This window comes from Hemitrygon akajei, chromosome 8 (genome assembly GCF_048418815.1).
Source record: "Hemitrygon akajei chromosome 8, sHemAka1.3, whole genome shotgun sequence".
NCBI classification, from domain to species: Eukaryota; Metazoa; Chordata; class Chondrichthyes; order Myliobatiformes; family Dasyatidae; genus Hemitrygon; species Hemitrygon akajei.
In genome coordinates, this window is record NC_133131.1 from 16,797,708 (window position 1) to 16,815,545 (window position 17,838).

Below are 17,838 nucleotides of genomic sequence, written 5' to 3' on the forward strand. Positions count from 1 at the left end.
CTTGGAGACTTCACAGGGTCAGAGGTGTGGACATTAAAGTGAGGAGTTTACGGATCCAACACTAGTTTATTAACTGCTGTCCACATGTCACTATTTGTGTAGTCTTTAAACTGGAGAGTATGAAAAAACCCAGAGCAGGATTCCTATTATTTAATCCCAAAGAGGTGTCTGGACCAACTTGGGAATCTGGTGACAGGCCAAACAAGCACAGTGCTCTCCAGGGTCAAGGATACTTTAAACTGTGCTTGGCAGTCTGTCAGCAATATGAGGTTTAACACATATTGACTTAACCCATTAAACCCTTGTCACTTAAGTCAAGAAACTCGTTGTCAAACATGGCTTGGAATTGGTCTCCATCCAAACGGGCAGACAGGCCTCAGGGAAAGGGATGGATCGAGATTAATGACTAGCAATCGAAAGGCATCGCATTCCTTTGCCTCTGCCAGTGACAAATTACCACTGTGGTGAATCTGGAATGAATAATTATTTGAAAACAAATGTACAATGGTGTCCTTTGGTTACAGACTTTTACCTTTACCTTATCAAATATTGGAGCTGTTCATGACTAAATTTGGAACAAGGTGGTTTGCAGATTTCATTGCAGCCCGAACACGTGGAACGTGCGCACTGGCAGGCCTTTAAGTATAGGAGGCCCAATCAATTCACTGTGTGATCCAAGTTCAAAGTTCAAAGCAAATTTATTAGCAAAGTATGTATTTGTCACCATACACTACACCAAGATTCACTTTCTTGTGGGCATTCCCTGTAGATACAAAGTAACACAACAGGATCAATGAAAAACTACACACAAAAGAAGACGGGCAAACAACTACCGTGCTAAAGATGACAAACTATGCAAATACAAAAAAACCCAACAATAATAGTAAATAATATAGAGAACAATCAGCCGCATGCGCATTGGTCACATTCTCGTAGTCGATCTGATGAGGTTCACCTCAGTCAATAACAACTATGGTATAACTCATAATAAACTTCTCCCAGTGTTACTACTTCAGAAGATTTCCACTCTTCCCCAACAATGCCTGTAACCAGGGTGTCTCCTGTTCCCCCTCAAGCTTCTCTGGAGATGCTTGGATACGTTTTATCTGGTTTGGCGATTTTTCCTCGCTTGTGTTACACCTTTAAGTATTATCACACCCAATATTTTGCATTCTCCCCCATTATTATCTATGTATGCTTCATCCCTCTCTTCCAGGAACATTCATTCAGAAACATGACCCATCTCCTGCCTGCACTCGGATTATGTGTTTGGTCACTGCTACACCGTACGCTTTCCCTTGGTAGATATGCCTGTTCTGAGTCATATTACTTTAGTGACTTATAAAATACCTTCCTTTATTTTACCTGCCAATATTATTTCATGTGCCTTCATTGCCTATCCAACTTCCTTTAAAGTTTTAACCCTACACACCTCTATTTCTCCAGTTAATCTCTGTGCTTATCACAACTTCCCTCTTATTGTCCTGTCCTATATGTGTGCTGCGTGATGTCCAGGGCGGGGTTTAGATTTCGGAGCTCTCCATTTTCTCTTGTTAGTCTGACCCCTCACTACCTATTGTTGAATACCTTCCGTTGTCCCGTTTCCAGTCCATTTTACCCGAGTCACACGTTAGCTCGGTAAAATTGGGTTTACTCCAACTTAGAACATTAAATCTGAGTCCTTCGTTGGCCTGATCTCACTGCAACTAAATTAGAATCATTCGCTCCCTCTAGTACGCTTAGAATGCAAGGAATCAGAATCAGGTTTATTATCACCGGCATGTGGCTTGAAATTTGTTAACTCAGCAGCAGCAGTTCAATGCAATACATAATCTAGCAGAGAGAGAAATAATAATAATAAATAAAATACATAATAAATAAACAAGTAAATCAATTATGTGTATTGAATAGATTTTTTTTAAATGTGCAAAAATAGAAATAATATATATTTAAAAAATGAGGTAGTGTTCACAGGTTCAATGTCCATTTAGGAATTGGATGCAGAGGGGAAGAAGCTGTTCCTGAATCACTGAGTGTGTGCCTTCAGGCTTCTGTACCTCCTACCTGATGGTAACAGTGAGAAAAGGGCATGCTCTGGGTGCTGGAGTCCTTAATAATGGACGCTGCCTTTCTGACACATGTTTCCCTGAAGATGTCCTGGGTACTTTGTAGGCTAGTACCCAAGATGGAGCTAACTAGATTTACAACCTTCTGCAGCTTCTTTCGGTCCTGTGCAGTAGCCCCTCCATACCAGACAGTGATGCAGCCTGTCAGAATGCTCTCCACAGTACAACTATAGAACTTTTTGAGTGTGTTTGTTGACATGCCAAGTCTCTTCAAACCCCTAATAAAGTATAGCTGCTCACTTGCCTTCTTTATGATTACATCATAGGACGTAGGAGGAGAATTAGGCTACTTGTTCTATCAAGTCGACCCTGCCATTCATTCATGGCTGATTTATTTTTCCCAGTCTCCTGTCTTCTGCCCAAAACCTTTGACACCCTTACTATTTAAAACCTTTGCTTTTAGTATAACCAATGTTCCCTCTGAGGAGTGCGTGTGTGCTTGCGCGCACATCTTTTGCTAGCAGTGCACAGAGAAATTTAAACTGTGCACGAAAGGTTGTTGCACTCTACCTCGTTGGCATGTTGAGTATATTTCACGATCATACTCAATCACATTTCCTTTTCCTGTTTCTGACGCGGATGTCGTTGACCGCGTGGAGTTTGCGGTGATTTTCTGCAGGTTTTAGGACTGGCTTATTTATAATGTTTTTATTGAAGAAATTATTCAGTGTGCACATGTTCCTGTCACTGGGGGAAAAAATTGCATAGCACAAGATTTTTGCACACACTGTTCATTACAAATTGGAGGGAACATTGTTGGCGACCATATCTGCCTGTGGCAACGGATTCCACAGATTCACCAGCCTCTGGCTACAGAAATTCCTCCTGCCTCTGTTCTAAGGGGATGTACTTTTCTCTGAGGGTGTGCCCTCTGCGCCAGACTCACCCACTATTCGAAACTTCTTCTCCACTTTCACTCTATCCGGGCCCTGTCAATATTCAGTAGATTTCAGTGAGTGCCCCTCTCATTCTTCTAAACTTGAGTGAGTACAGGCCCAGAGTCAACAAACACTCCGCATATATTAACCCTTTCATTCCCGGGATCATTCTTCTGATCCTCGTCTGGACCCTCTCTAAAGACTACACATCCACCCTTTATATAATGCTGTCCGCATCGTAAATACATGCTGGTATTTGTGCATTTATGCATATTTTGTTCCATATCTGTACTTGAACCTTTAACTTGTATTTTATATGACTTTTTATTCTTTATTAATTGTTGAATGTTTTTTGTTGCATGTTACTCCTGCGCACTACCCCAGATTTGTACTACATGTGAATGTACATGGCGAACGAAGTAGATTTTTAATCCCTAGGTGTGGGGCCCAAAGCTGCTCACAGTATTTTTTATAAAACCTGGGAAATTTTCTTGAGGATTTGCATCCTTGCTTTTATGATTTAACGTTTGAGATTTGGAATCTGGGGAAATTCTTTGATACGTTTTCATAAAACACGTCAACTTTCTGAATTAAAATCGTACTCTGTGTCACTTTTGGAATTCTTTGAGCTGACGCTGTTCGATCTGATTTCATTCGGAGTTATTTTAATTTATTTTATTGACATACAACACAGAGTAGACCCTTCTGGCCCTAATCATGGGACAATTTACAATGACCTACTAAACTACTGACCGGTGCATCTTTGGACCGTGGGAGGAAACCCACGCGGTCACGGGGAGATCGTCCAAACTCCTTACAGGCAGTGGTGGGAATTGAACCCGGGCCGCTGGTACCATGAAGCATTGTGCTGACCTCTACGCCACCGTGCTGACAGAGTTTTGTATTGTATTCCGTGGCCAGTTACGTTTTCAAAGATGGTTGTGTCTCCTAATTTTACTAAAGAAAAACAAAGTTTATTTCACAAGTTATCTTTTTAAGTATTGTGAATTCACAGCAATTGATCACGTTGTCCCAACGTGGACTATAAATGGTAGGAATTTGTTACGGTGCCTCAACAATGAATGAAAGCCTCTGATATCATATTGCTGGGAAGTCACTAGTCCCACTTGTTTTAGAACTGGGGGAAATTAAGAAAAAGACAAGGATATAAACAAAGGCAAGGATTATGTTTATTTTCAGCAGCAGATAATAGACGTTTGGAATATAGACAATTAAATAGAAGTCAGTTTCTATGGTTTGGGAAACCACAGGAAAATAGCAACACATGTGCAACTTAAATTTGTCTGAAGACAATGTCTTCATAAGCATAAGGGACTCTTCCCCGTTTTTAGCCCATTGCCGCTACTGGGGTATAAGCTGCTGACGTCAGCTTGCCAGATCCTCTGTCCCGGGCCGAAGGTTGAATGGCCCCGTGGCTTCCACTTTCACCACACGACTTCATACGTCTTCTCGGCGACAATCCTTCCTGTCCCGGGGATGGGGTCTTTGGAGCTTCTGTTGGTGTTTCTGTTACTCTGGGTTTTTACGGGATGGGGTTGCTAGCTCCGTGCCCAACCCTCCTCCTTTCGCAGGCGGGCTTGGGATCATCCACGGCGGGGTTATAAGGGGTATTCAGGTTTAACAAAAAATGTAACAAAGAGCTCCAGACACTGTTAATGGCCAGTGCTACAATGGGCTTTGCTTCTTTTGACAGTTTTATAGGGGAATGGAGTTATAAAATAAAGCATTTTTATAGGCCTCAGGTTCATTGTGTAGCCCGGGCGAGCAACAGAACCAATTAAGTGCTCTATTATCTTGCTGACGTTTACCAGGCAAACCATTCCAGTACAGGGAAGGAGAGCCCACTACTGTGTTTACAATGAAAAGTTCTCAGAAGGTTCATTAAAATTAATTTTGCTTAATTGACATAGAAATGCACTTTGCCCCACTTATCAAGCATAATTCTGATATTGAACTAGTGGTTAACCCTCATTCAGAAGGTTAATCATATTGATTGACTGCTATGCTTGCACTATTGTGATTGGTTGATGTAAGCAAGGCCACAGATAGAGACAGGGTTACGTTTGGATGTTGATTCATTACCGACAACACTGCGATGTATTTGCAAACGAGAAAACTTGCAGATGCTGAAAATCCGAGCAGCACACACAAAATGCTGGAGGAACTCAGCAGGCCAGGCAGCATCTATGGAAAAAAGTGCAGTTGACGTTTCAGGCCAAAACCCTTCGGTTCCTCCCGCATTTTGTGCGTGTTGTTACAACTTATTTGTTCAACTCACTTCATTGCAGGTGAGGAACTTCGTCTGAAGTTTTTTTTTGTTAAGTTTGTTACAGTTTCTCCCATGTTTACCTTTTTAAAGATTTGAAGACAAGCTTATTTGTCACATGTACATCAAAACACCGAGACTCACAGTGAAATGTGTTCTTTGCATTAACGACCAACACAGTCTGAGAATAGCGCTGTGGGCAGTCCACCAGTGTCACCACACTTCTGGCACCAGTGTAGCATACCCATAACGTTACTGACCCTGAGGTCTCTTCGGATCTCTGTCAGGACTGTCATTTTAAAAAATATTCCTCATATATCATGACACATGACGTACGGTGTCTGAAAATGAACCTTAGGGTTGTATTTGGTGACATGCATGTTCTTTGATAATAAATGTACTTTGAACTTTGAACACAGAAAGCCATTCAGCCCATCGAGTCTTTGCCAGGTGTTAGAGCACTCCTGCCAATTGCATTCCCTCACTTATTCCCGTAGATTCTATTCTCCTTCACCTGCCCATTGATTCCCCCCCCCCCCCGTCCCACCCCCGATTCTTCTAATGTCCAGCAGCCAGGCATGCGAGACAATCTACAGTCCCCAATCCCCAATTGACCTTCCAACCAACCAACAGGGCTTTGGGATATGGGACGAAAGCCAGAGCACCCAGGGGAACCCTGGACGTTCACAGGGAGAACACACAGATTCCATATCGACAGTCTGAGACGCTGGAGTTGTAAAGCAGCAGCACTACCTGCTGCAGCCGAGTCCCATCATAAGCTTGTAAAAAGGTCACACCACAGGGAGGCATCGGTGGGCCTAACACCCACTCTACCCTACGTCCATGGGTTTACATTTCAGTTTTTAAAAAAACTGAGCAATCACTTTGTTATCTGTTGTGACATCATGAAAACTTTCTTTCATCCACACTGTTGTTGAGTTAAAGTTGAAAAGGCGCCTTCAAGTAAGACCACCTGAATATGGATTGAAATTTTAAAATCCTGAGAATTATTCAAGCACCTTTGGGGATGAAATAATTTTTTTTCCTCACTGCTTTTCAGAAGGGAAATACTGAAGTGACTTGTGACAAAGCAACTCTTAAATTCTTGCCTGAGTCACTCTGGCGACACGAGAACACTGAATCAGGCAGACAGTCTCCAGGGGTATAGTATAGCACTCTTGGAAGTGCAGTCTTTGAGATAGGCTTGCATGTTAAAGTACCTTTTGCCCTCACAAGAGCATGTAAAACATTTCAGCGAATGCTTGGGAGTTATAGCTGGTGCAGCGTACAATTCTTGTCCATCAAAGACCATTCCCTTTTCTCTTGCCAAAATCTGACCTGAAGCAACCATCATTTGGTTAATGAGAGTAACCACCCTCCAAAGTGTCCTCTGCACCTGTGGAGGCGCTGTGAGCCGCACGACGGTGGCCTTCACCATCGCTCATCCGGGCATAAGGAATAATCAAAGATGAGAAAATCTGCTGATGCTGGAAGTCCAAGGCAACTCATACAAAGCGCTGGAGGAGCTCAGCAGGCCAGGTAGCATCTGTGGAAAAGAGTAAACAGTCGACGTTTCGGGCCGAGACCCTTTGTCAGGACCAAAAAGGAAGGGGAGAAGTCTTAATAAGAAGGTGGGGGAGGGGAGGTAAGTACAAAGTAGTTGGTGGTAGGTGAAACCAGGAGGGGGGGGAGGGTGAAGTTACGAGCTGGGAAGTCGATTGGTGAAAGAGATACAGGGCTAGAGAAGGGGGAATCTGATAGGAGAGGACAGAAGGCCATGGAAGAAAGGGAAGGGAGAGGAGCACCAGAGGGGGGTGATAAGCAAGTAAGAAGGGGTGAGAGGGAAACACACATAGGGAAAGGTGAAGGAGAGGAGGGGGGGGGCAATTACTGGAAGTTTGTGAAATCGTTGTTCATGCCTTCAGGTTGGAGGCCTGATGGTCTTCAGTCCTCCCCTATCAGTTCCTCCCCTCTCCAGTTAACTTCCCAGCTCTTTACTTCAGGATGTATATTGTGTACATTTCTCCGACATTAAATGTGCCTATGGAAACCCTTCCCCCTCTCCCGATTTCACCTATCACCTACCGCCTTGTACTTCTTCCTCCCCTCCCCCACCTTCTTCCTCGGACTTCTCTTCTTCGATTCCAGTCCTGATGAAGCATCTCAGCCCGAAATGTCGACTGTTTACTCTTTTCCATAGTCGCCGAGTGACTTGCTGAGTTCCTCCAGCATTTTGTATGTGTTGGAAGGAAGAGATAAAAATTCTGAACCCACTGTGAGGCACTTTAAATTATCCCTTTTAGGATTGTTAATTTAAATGGAACTAGCAGGAAATTATTTTACTCTTAACTGCTTTATCTCAAATTTCTGGTCCTGCCGGGGCTGGACTCCACACAGCTGATTTCTCATTCATGCTAGTTTCTTTGAATGAAAAAATCCCTGGAGAAAGATGGTGAGCTGCCTAAAATAGAAGTGGGTTTTGGCTTGAATCATCTCACTCTGTACAGGTTCTGCTGGTGTAGCACACACAAAATGCTGGGGGAGCTCAGCAGGTCAAGCAGCATATATGAGGAAGAATAAACAGTTGACGTTTCGGCCCAAGACCCCATTGTTGGTTCTTTCACCCACCGAGCCGCACAGGGACCTGTAGGTAACTTAAGCAATTTCTACGGCATCTCAGCCTGGGCAAAGAGGAGCTACTCAAGTTGTAAACAAGCGAGACAGTGTGAGAAATAAGGAAATTGGCGACTGTGAAATGGAATGACAGCAGATACACAGAAACAGTCAGTAATGTCCTCACCCTGGCGTTGCACAATGTTTGTCCTGGAATTGAGTGAACTGCTCTTGCAGGCAAATTTCCAGATGAAACCAACTTTGCTTTCTTTGTTGAAGGGAATGTGTTGGAGTGACAGGGCAAGAGAGTTATTGATCCTAAATAACAAAGGTTCAGTTCATTTTACATCATGGAAATGGTTGTAGCTAATTGCTCTGTCTTCCAGCTAATTTCCTCGTCTTGTCTTACTAACTTGGTTTCATCCTCTTCCCTCCCAACATTTGGGAACCTTCCCCTTGTCTGTCTTTTTTGCTCCCACTTGGCTGATTTTCTTGTTCTCCCTCCTGCTTTAAGTTTAGAGTTTTGGCCGAGACTATATTCCTTCACTGGAGGTCTTAGCTCGGTGGGGGGAACGCAGTTAGGTTAACCCAATAGATTGTGATTTTAAGCTTCACCTACAGATCTGAACAGCAAAAGGAGTGGCGCAATAGTGTAGCGGTCAGCGTCAGTGGCCAGCAATCGGGGTTCAATTCCGGCCACTCTCTGTACATTCTCCCCGAAACCACATGGGGTTCCCCAGGGCGCTCTGGTTCCCTCCTGCATTCCAATGACGTAGGGGTCAGGACTGGTAAGTTGTGGACCTGCTATGTTGGCACCTGAAGCATGGCAACACTTGTGGGCTCTGTTGGTCGTTGATGATAATGATGGACGTCATTGCGTATTCCGATGGACATGTGACAAATAGAGCTAGCGATTGTCTTTAAATTGTCAGCTGGCATTCTGGTTTGGTACCAAATGTACCTTAGACACATTCTAAGGTACGAGATGTTGAACTGAGGACCCATGCTCTCCCAAGCAAGTGTCCTCTGTCCTCTTAGAAGAAGAGTTGACATGTTCTAGCCTGTTATGGCCAACATTTATCACTCGCCTGAAATCTAAATCAAATTGTCCAGTCATCTGTAACATTACTGTTTGTGGGATCTTGTTGGCCATTTGCTTTACAACACTGATCCTGTTTCAGAAGAACTTAATTGGACATAGAGCACATAAGCTCGTCCTGAGGAGGTGAAAGATTCCATACCAGTGCACGCTCTTTCATTCCTGCACATGGGATGTGCAACCAAAATGCAATTTGTTGTTGCCTCTCCATGTTTTTGCTACATTTATTTTTCTATTTTGTTTGTCTTTCTTTTCTCTCCCCCCCATTTTCCTTCCCTTTCTTCCCTCATAGGCCACTCGCTTCCCGGTGTCTTCCTTCATGAAGGAAGTCCAGGTGCTCTTGGCTATGAACATCTCCACAACCATCAGTGCCCCAACATGGCCAGCTGGCAGGAGGTGCTACTCAGTCAGGGTGAGCTGGGCAGTAGTGCTTTTACATTCTCCAGATCTCATGCCGCACTAACAAAACTCGCCCAACCGAGGCAATCTTCGGACCATACAACATGGAGCATGGCGCAGCGCAGCACAGCACCGTGTGGGCCCTGTGGCTTACAGTGTTGTGCTGACCTTTTAACCTACTCCAGGATAAATCCAACCCTTCCCTCCTACATGGCCCATAACCCTCCATTTTTCTTACAACCCTGTGTCTGTCTAAGAGACCATAAGACATAGGAACAGAATTAGGCCATTCGGCCCATCGACTCTGCTCCGCCATTCAATCATGGCTGGTTTATTTTCCCTTTCAACAGCACTCTCCTGCCTTCTCCCTGAAGCCTTGGACACTCATACTAACCACAAACATATCAACCTCCTCTTTAAATGTACCCACAATGTAAAGAATCTTGTAAATGCTCCTACTGTGTCACCCTCTACTACCACCCTAGCTGTGTGCATTCTAGGTATTTTGCACTTTCTGTGTAAAATAACCTACTTCTGACATCTCTCCTAAACATCCTTCAAAGGATGTCCTCTGGCATTAGCCATTGGGATAATGGCACTGGCTGTTCACTCTATCTATGCTTTGTATCATCTTACACACCTCTGTCAAGTTACCTGTCATCTCCCTTCGCTCCAAAGAGAAAAGCCTCAGCTTGCTCAGTCTTGGTGTTGGACTCGGTGAACACTCAACCCCTACCCCATCTTCCTATCACCAGGGTAACCGAGAAACTCTCCTCTTCTTCCATAATTCTCAATTAAAGAGCAACCATAAACTTATCTCCTGTTTGTTCAGGAACGTAAGGCTAAAGGCAATTCATTGCTTTGGCAGCGCTCTGTTCATAAATGCATTCTGCACAGGAGTACACTCCATGCTCACAGTCCAGTGCAATGTTAGATTGTATTGTTCTGCAGTAAAATTTAACGTGGCACAGCAGATATCTTTTCAAAGTTCAAAGTAAATTTTTTATGTTACCACATACTACCTTGAGATTCCACCAGGATAGAGTAGCGATTAGCATGGCCCCATTACAGCTTGGGGCATCAGAGTTCAATCCAGCGCCACCTGAAAAGGGCTTCTCGGTCCTCCCCATGGGTTTTGCCCAGGTGCTCTGGTTTCCTCCCCCAGTCCAAAGACGTATGGGGTAGGTTAGTTGGTCATTGTAAGTTATCCCATGATTAGGTAAGGGTTAATTGGGGTTTGTTGGGGCTTGCTGGGGTGATGTGCATTGAAAGGGTGGAAGGACCTTCTCCGCACTGTTTTGCTAAATAGATAAGTAAATTCATTTTCTTGCAGGCATTCACAGTAGAACAAAGAAGTGCAGTAGAATCAATGAAAAACTGCATGCAATTAAAACTTGATAAACAACCAGTGTGTAGAAGAAGACAAACTGTGCAAACATACAAACAAATAATAAATTAATACCGAAGACATGAGTTGTAGAGTCCTTGAAAGTGAGTCCGTAGGTTGTGTTCGGTGATCAGTTCAATGGTCCTGTGAGTGGAGTTATCCGCAGTGGTTCAGGAGTTTGATGGTTGAAGAGTAATAACTGTTTCTGAACCTGGTGGCATGGGACCTAAGGCTCCTGTACCTCCTTCCTGATGGCAGCAGTGAGATGATTTAGTCAGATGAATGTCTAACCCCCTGAGAAAACCATCCAGATTCCATTTACTAGTAAGCATTGTACATTATGGGAAAATACACCAATGGACTGGCTGGTGAGAGTCAAGCAATACGGACATACAAAGAGGAACATTGTGTAAGATTAAACGATATCTTAAAATGCAAAGTGTGTATGTACTTCTTGCTGCTTGATCATTAGATCAATCCCCCCTGTCGTCATTAATCCAGGATTACCTGAAGCTGAATGTGAGAAATCCCAAGATTCTTTCCCAGTGCTGTTAATAAGCCAAGGTGCTTAAAGCCATCTTCAGTAGATGAGTTGGACTGTTATTAGATTCCTTTCTGTACCATCTTACTGACTAGGTAGTAGTTATTTGGTTTATGGACAGTGTGGTATTGGGCACCAAGTATCAAGTTGGATCTTTGTCCTATGGTGCATCATATGCTTTCCTTCTGGGATATTTTAACCCATATTTTATTGATGTTATTGTGCAGCGCAACTTAAAAACCAAAGGTGAATGACTTTGTCAACAAGCATTGAATTTTGGTTTGTATCATTGTCTTGGCTTGTCTATTTATAGTGTTAAATATCTCCTCTGACAACCTGGAAGATTTTGATGTTCTTATCACATGTTCTTTGCACCCCATACTGATGGTCATCTTGTCCAATTATGTGATGGGGAAGCATTGACTGACATACTCAAACACACTAATGGCCTTTCACCTTTGCCCCCATCACCTTGTCAGTATTTATCTTGTGTGTTTTATTTTGTTTGCTCTTCACTGGGTCTTGCCATCTCAGACACTGAATACAGTTTGGCTTATGTCTGTATGTTTGATTTTTTTTTAATTTAATTTTTTGTTGTTGTTGTGTTGTGGCAGGAGTACGATATGGCCAGCAAGGTACCAATGAAGTCCCCTCTTCCTCGACGATCAGTCACCACGGTAACAGTGCCATGGTAACAAGCCAAACAGTTCTACAGCAAGTCTCGCCAGCAAACCTGGACCCCGGCCACAGTCTGCTGTCACCTGACGGCAAGATGGTGAGCACACCTACACCATTGTAACTGCAAAAGCTGATAAGATAAGAGTCTGGGAAGGGAAAACAAGTGGGGCTTGTTTTAAATGGTGTAAGGCTTATATTAAACAATGGGAGCTCTGTAGGAAAAGCAGGCCTGGAATCCAAAGCAAGTTGGGATCGAACGGCTTTGCCGTAACCCCTATCCTCATGGAGTATTAAAGGCGTGTATCCAGAGATCAACCTGTAACATTGACAAAGAAACCATTTTAATTTATTGATTGAATTGTAAAGTTCCATTCCAGGCATAACACTGCAACGCTTAGGTCTATAATAAAGTCAATTAGTTCATCTATTTTTTAATATATATATATCGCCTCCCATAACTCTGGAACAACTATACCAGTTGGGACAAGAGACTATATTGTCAGGGCATTTACCTTTTATTTCTGATGAAGGGCCTCAGCCTGAAGTGTTGACTGTTTATTCCTCTCTTTAGATGCTGCCTGGCCTGCATTTTGTGTGGGTTGCTCTGGATTTCCAGCATCTGCAGAATCCCATTTTTAAAAAACTTTTTTTTCATTTACCTTTCCGCCTTTCCTTCGTCAAGAGCATGTTGACATTGTGTTTGTGTTAGTGGATGGAGTGAAACCCCATCCCCGCAGCAGAGACGTTGAAACACAAGTAATTAAATAAATTGAGAGAATTGATAGGCCTCAATAGGCAGAAGTGGCCATGAAGCTGTCAAAGGACAAACCACGAGGGGTTCACTGATGTCTTACAGGGAAGGGAATCTGCATCCTGACTTTGTCTGGGTGCAACCACTGAACTGCCTGATTCTGAATTTAGCATGTTCAGAGGGCAGTTAGGGAAGGTTAGTCATTCTTCTTTCACTCTGCCTTTCTGTCCTAAATCGGGGCACAATGAAACCTGCTTAGTCTGTCTCCAAAGACTGGTTCTTTGCAGCTTTAGCTGTCCTCCATAAGATCTGAGCCCTTCTTGGAATTAGAAATGGAATAGATTTATTACTGTCATGGTGGCCTAGCAGTTAGCACAGCGCTCTACAGCGCCAGCGACCGCTGTTTGGGGTTCCATTCCTGCCGCTGCCTGCAAGGAGTTTGTACGTTCCAGCCCTGACCGCAGTGGGTTTCCTCTGGGTGCTGTGGTTCCAAAGTTGTTCGGTTAGGTTTAGTGAGTCGTGGGCATGCTGTGTTGGTGCTGGAAGCGTGGTGATGCTCGCAGGCTGCCCAGCACATTCCTTATAGATTTGATTTGATGCAAGCGATGAATTTCACTGTATGTTTCAATGTACATCTGACAAATAAGGTTAATCTCCCTTTCTTTTTGTTCCACCAAGCACAAGGAAGATGAGTTCCTTAAAAAGCACAATAAAACAGGAGCAGGGGTAGGCTGCTCATCTTCTCGGGGCTGCCCCACCAAACTATATGATTGTCCAGGCTTTCACACTTCACTCTCATTGTCCAGTCTTTCAAAAATGCATCTGCTTCCTGTTTAAATACTTCCAATGATGAGGCCTTTGCAACTCTTTGGGACAGAGAACTTCAGGTCACCATTCTGTGCGCGTAGAACTTCCCTGCGCCTCAGTTTTAGGTTCAGAGCAATGTTTCTCCCGTAGGAGACACCAAATGCAAATTGAGTGTCCACTTTGCAGAATAACCCCATTCGGTGCAGAAGGGTGGGATTTAAGGTTCAAGGCTCAAGTTCACTTATCGTGTGCGTATCGAAACATACAGTAAAATGTGTCATTTGGGCTAACAACCAACACACCCGAGGGTGTGCTGGGGGCAGCCTGCAAGTATTGCCACACATTTCCAGCGCATGCCCACAATGCTTGGCAGAATAACATAGACCACAACAAAACAGAATGCAAGCACCCACACACATACACAGCCTTTTAACCACAGGGCAGGGATTAGTATTGGTTATTAGATACATTTAAAAGGTTCTGTTTTGTGTGCCGACCAGGAAGATCATAATGGCTTCAAGGCTAAAAAGAAACGATGTGGAATACAGTAACAGCAGTGCAGGAAAACAAATGAAATGCAAGGGCCACAACAAAGGAGACTGGGAGATCAAGAGTTTAATCTTTTAGCATACACTCAATGGCCACTTATTGGGTACCTCCTAAAATGGCCAATGAGCATGTGTTTGTGGTCTCCATCCATTTCAATGTCCGACATATTCTGCATTCAGAGATGCTCTTCTGCACGCTGCCGTTGTGATGTGTGGTTATTTGAGTTACTGTCACCTTCCTGTCAGCTTGAACCCGTCTGGCTGTTCTCCTCCGACCTCTCTCATTAACGAGGCGCTTTTTCCCCCCACAGAACTACGTTCACTGGATTTTATTTTGGCTTTCACACCATTCTCTGTGAAATTGTTGTGCATGAAATTCCCAGGAGGTCAGCAGTTTGTGAGAAACTCAAACCGCCCCATCTGGCATCAACAACCATTCCATAGTCAAAGTCGCTTGGTTCACATTTCTTCCCCATTCTGATGTTTGATCTGAATAACAGCTGAACCTCTTGACCATGTCTGCATGCTCTTATGCATTGACTCCCTGCCACACAATTGGCTGACATATGTTAGCATATATATACTTTGAACTTTGATTAGATGCACTAACGAGAAGGTATACAGGTATACCTAATAAAGTGGACACTGGGAGTATATCGCTGAGCATTAGCTGCTTTAATTCTCTGTTCCACTTCCAATGTCAACTAGTGAATGACTGTATTAGGGTGGAGGTCGAGAGAGACAGAAAGACCCCTCTTTTGTCTTTCCAGCTTTCTTGATCTGTAACCTAGTATAGACATTCCCTTTGCTTTCTCCATCCCACCCCTTCTCAGCATCTTAAAGTTTCTAACTTTCCCCGGTTCCAGTGAAAGGTTATCACTCTGCTTCTCTCTCCACAGATGTTCCCTGACCCTCAGAGTGTTTCCAGCGTTTTCTGTTGCTTGTGGCAGCTTTTTGAGCATCACCACATTTCCAGTTACAGCAGGAATTGTTCATTGGTAGTGATGTTCTTGCAGTACAGTTTGGGTGGTACATTGATGCAGATAGTACAGCCACTGCCTCGGACTGCCAGAGTCCGGCATTCAACAAAGTCTGGAGAGCAATAAGTCAGCCCAAAACATCAACTATTTATTTCCTTCTATAGATGCTGCCCAACCTGCTGAGTTGCTACGGCATTTTCTGTGTGTTACTCTGGATTTCCAGCATCTGCAGAATCTCTTTTGTCCTGGGATCAATCCTGTATGCATGGAGTTTGCATGTTCCCCTGTGACCACATGGGTTTCCCATGCACCCTCCGATTTCCTCCCACACCCCAAATATGTGTGGGTAGGCAGGTGAATTCCCAATTGTAAATGGCCCCCAGTCTTTAGGAGAACGGTCAAATCTGAAGTACTTGTGGGAAGACAGGGAAAATATAATGGGATCTGGGTAGGATTAGTGTAAATGAATGGTTGGTAGTCAGCGTGAATTCACTGGGTCAAAGAGCTTGACTTGATCCCATATGACTTCAAAGTCAAATTTATTACATGTCACCACATACAACTCTGAGATTCTTTTTCTGTGGGCTAAACTTTTTCAGGATTAGTACTAGGATTGCTTTGAATACATTGAATCTTCTTTTCCATCCATTTTGAGTGTTGTTTACCACAGTGGGCAAGTCGGTGTTCTGAGTAAGTGCAGGACACGATTTCTTCGGCACAGGGTTAGAGAGCTGTCATGTCTTCTTCAAATTGCCCTGGAACTGTCCTGGAGTTGAAAGAGAGAGGGTAGGAGGGAGGGAGGGAGGGAGGAAAGGTTAATTGTTTTGCTGTTCATAAACACGATCTGATGTCCTGTTGAAGGGCTTGGGCCTGAAATGTTAACTGATTACTCTTTTCCATTAATGCTGCCTGGCCGGCTGAGTTCCTCCAGCATTTTGTGTCTTGCTTTGTTTTGCTGTTGTTGTTTTGTTGCTTCTTGTGTTCCGTGTTGTTCTGCCAAGCATTATGACTTGCTGTGTTGACGCTTGCAGACTGCCCCCAGCACACTCCTAGGTGTGTTGGATGTTAACACAAATGAGGCAGTTCACTGTATGTTTCGATGCACATGTGACCAATAAATCTCAATCTGGACTGTTTCATAATCCTTTAACAATGTTTGTGATCCACTGGATCTGTGAGATTTCTAGTTATAATTGTTTTTTTTTCATATTTGTTGACAGGATGGGGGTGTCATTATCCATGCCACCGTTTATTGTCCAGTGAGGGGGCAGCTAAGTCTCGGCTGTAATTGTGGACCTGGAGTCACATGTAGTGGTCAGGGAGGAAGGGGAACCTGCAGAGCTTTGTAATACAAGTCTCTGCTTCATTACTCTTTGCAGATACACTGGTCCATTTTGGTGACGCACCGCAAACCGCGCCGGTAACTTTTTGCATCGTGTCTGACCTATTTTATTTGCCTCTCTGCCGCAGATCACTGCCACCGGTGGACCCCTGCCTCCGGTCAGCACACTGACAAACATCCACAGCCTGTCACAGCCGCCACATCACAACCACCAGCAAACGCAGAACCTCATCATCAACCCGCTGTCTGGAGTCATGGCGATAGCACAAAGTAGGGCTTCTTCCCTCCCTCCGAATTAACGGCTTCCTGGCTTTTTACACTTTGCGTGTAATTGACGCTCTGTAGGCTTGGGCCAACGTGTGCTTATGTTTATTCATGAGGGAAAGGGTTGGTCTGCAAAATGGCTGCACCCTTGGCAAATGGTGGGCTGTAAAGAAGCAAAGGTCGTGTCCCTCTCTAGTCCTGATGGGATGCAGGAACACGTGATCAGGGCATTAGCAGCTGAATAAATGCCTTGGGAGATGAGCTGGGCTCTAAAGAAATTCAGTGCTTTTCCTTCCTCCCTTCTGCAGGGCAGAATGAACCTCAGAATTCAGGAAGAGTAAAATAACTATCAGGAGGACCCTTTTCATATAATGAGTGACTTTCTTCTGAGTAATGGCACCCCTTCACCAATGTGGCTTGGGAAAAAAGGAAGAGAAAATTTACAAGGATGCTGGTGGATCTCGAGGACTTAAGTTATAGGAGAAGGTTGAATAGGTTGGGACTTTATTCCCTGAAGCGTAGGAGAATGAGGGGAGATTTGATGAGACATATAGAACTGTGAGGAATCTAGGTAGGATGATTCCGAGCAGGCTTTATCCCCTTCTTGCACTTCTACTTCTTCCTGTCCTCCCGCCACCTTCTTACTCTGGCTTCTCTTCCTTTCCAGTCCTGATGAAGGGTCTCAGCCCGAAACGTCGACTGTTTACTCTTTTCCCTAGATGCTGCCTAGCCTGCTGAGTTCCTCCAGCACTTTGTGTATGTTGCTTTATCCCCTCAGGTTGGGTGAGACCTGAACTAGAGGTCGTAGCTATAGGGTGAAGGGTGAACTATTTAAGGGGAATCTGAGGGAGAATTTCTTCTCTCAGACGGTGGTGCGAATGTGGAACGAGCTGCCAGCGGAACTGGTGGATTGCGGGTTCAATTGTAGCATTTAAGAGTAGCTGAAAGAAAGAGGTTTGGTGGGATATGGTGCAAGTGCAGGTAGATGGGACCGGGCAGAAGACCAGGTTGGCACAGACTAGTTGGGCTGAAGGGCCTGTGTCTGTGCTGAGGTGCTCTAAACTCAATGGCTGTAGCAGAAGTTAAGTCAAGAACTTCAAGCTCATGTTCTGCAGTGAGATCTGAACCTACTTCTGAG

At 44.1% G+C, this 17,838-nt stretch overlaps 1 protein-coding gene across 8 annotated transcripts in view; it reads left to right on the top strand.

The window, feature by feature from the left end:
• Nucleotides 1–17,838, top strand: part of LOC140731681 (hepatocyte nuclear factor 1-beta-like) — a 110,571-nt gene that overhangs the window by 52,749 nt on the left and 39,984 nt on the right. For 5 of the 8 annotated variants that reach the window (XM_073053340.1, XM_073053342.1, XM_073053343.1 and 2 more), the window contains exons 5-7: nucleotides 9,296–9,415; nucleotides 11,945–12,105; nucleotides 16,565–16,706. In XM_073053340.1, the coding sequence (XP_072909441.1) occupies nucleotides 9,296–9,415; nucleotides 11,945–12,105; nucleotides 16,565–16,706 (423 nt within the window). The remainder of the gene's footprint in view (nucleotides 1–9,295; nucleotides 9,416–11,944; nucleotides 12,106–16,564; nucleotides 16,707–17,838) is intronic. The other 3 variants (XM_073053344.1, XM_073053345.1, XM_073053346.1) reach the window with 1 other exon arrangement.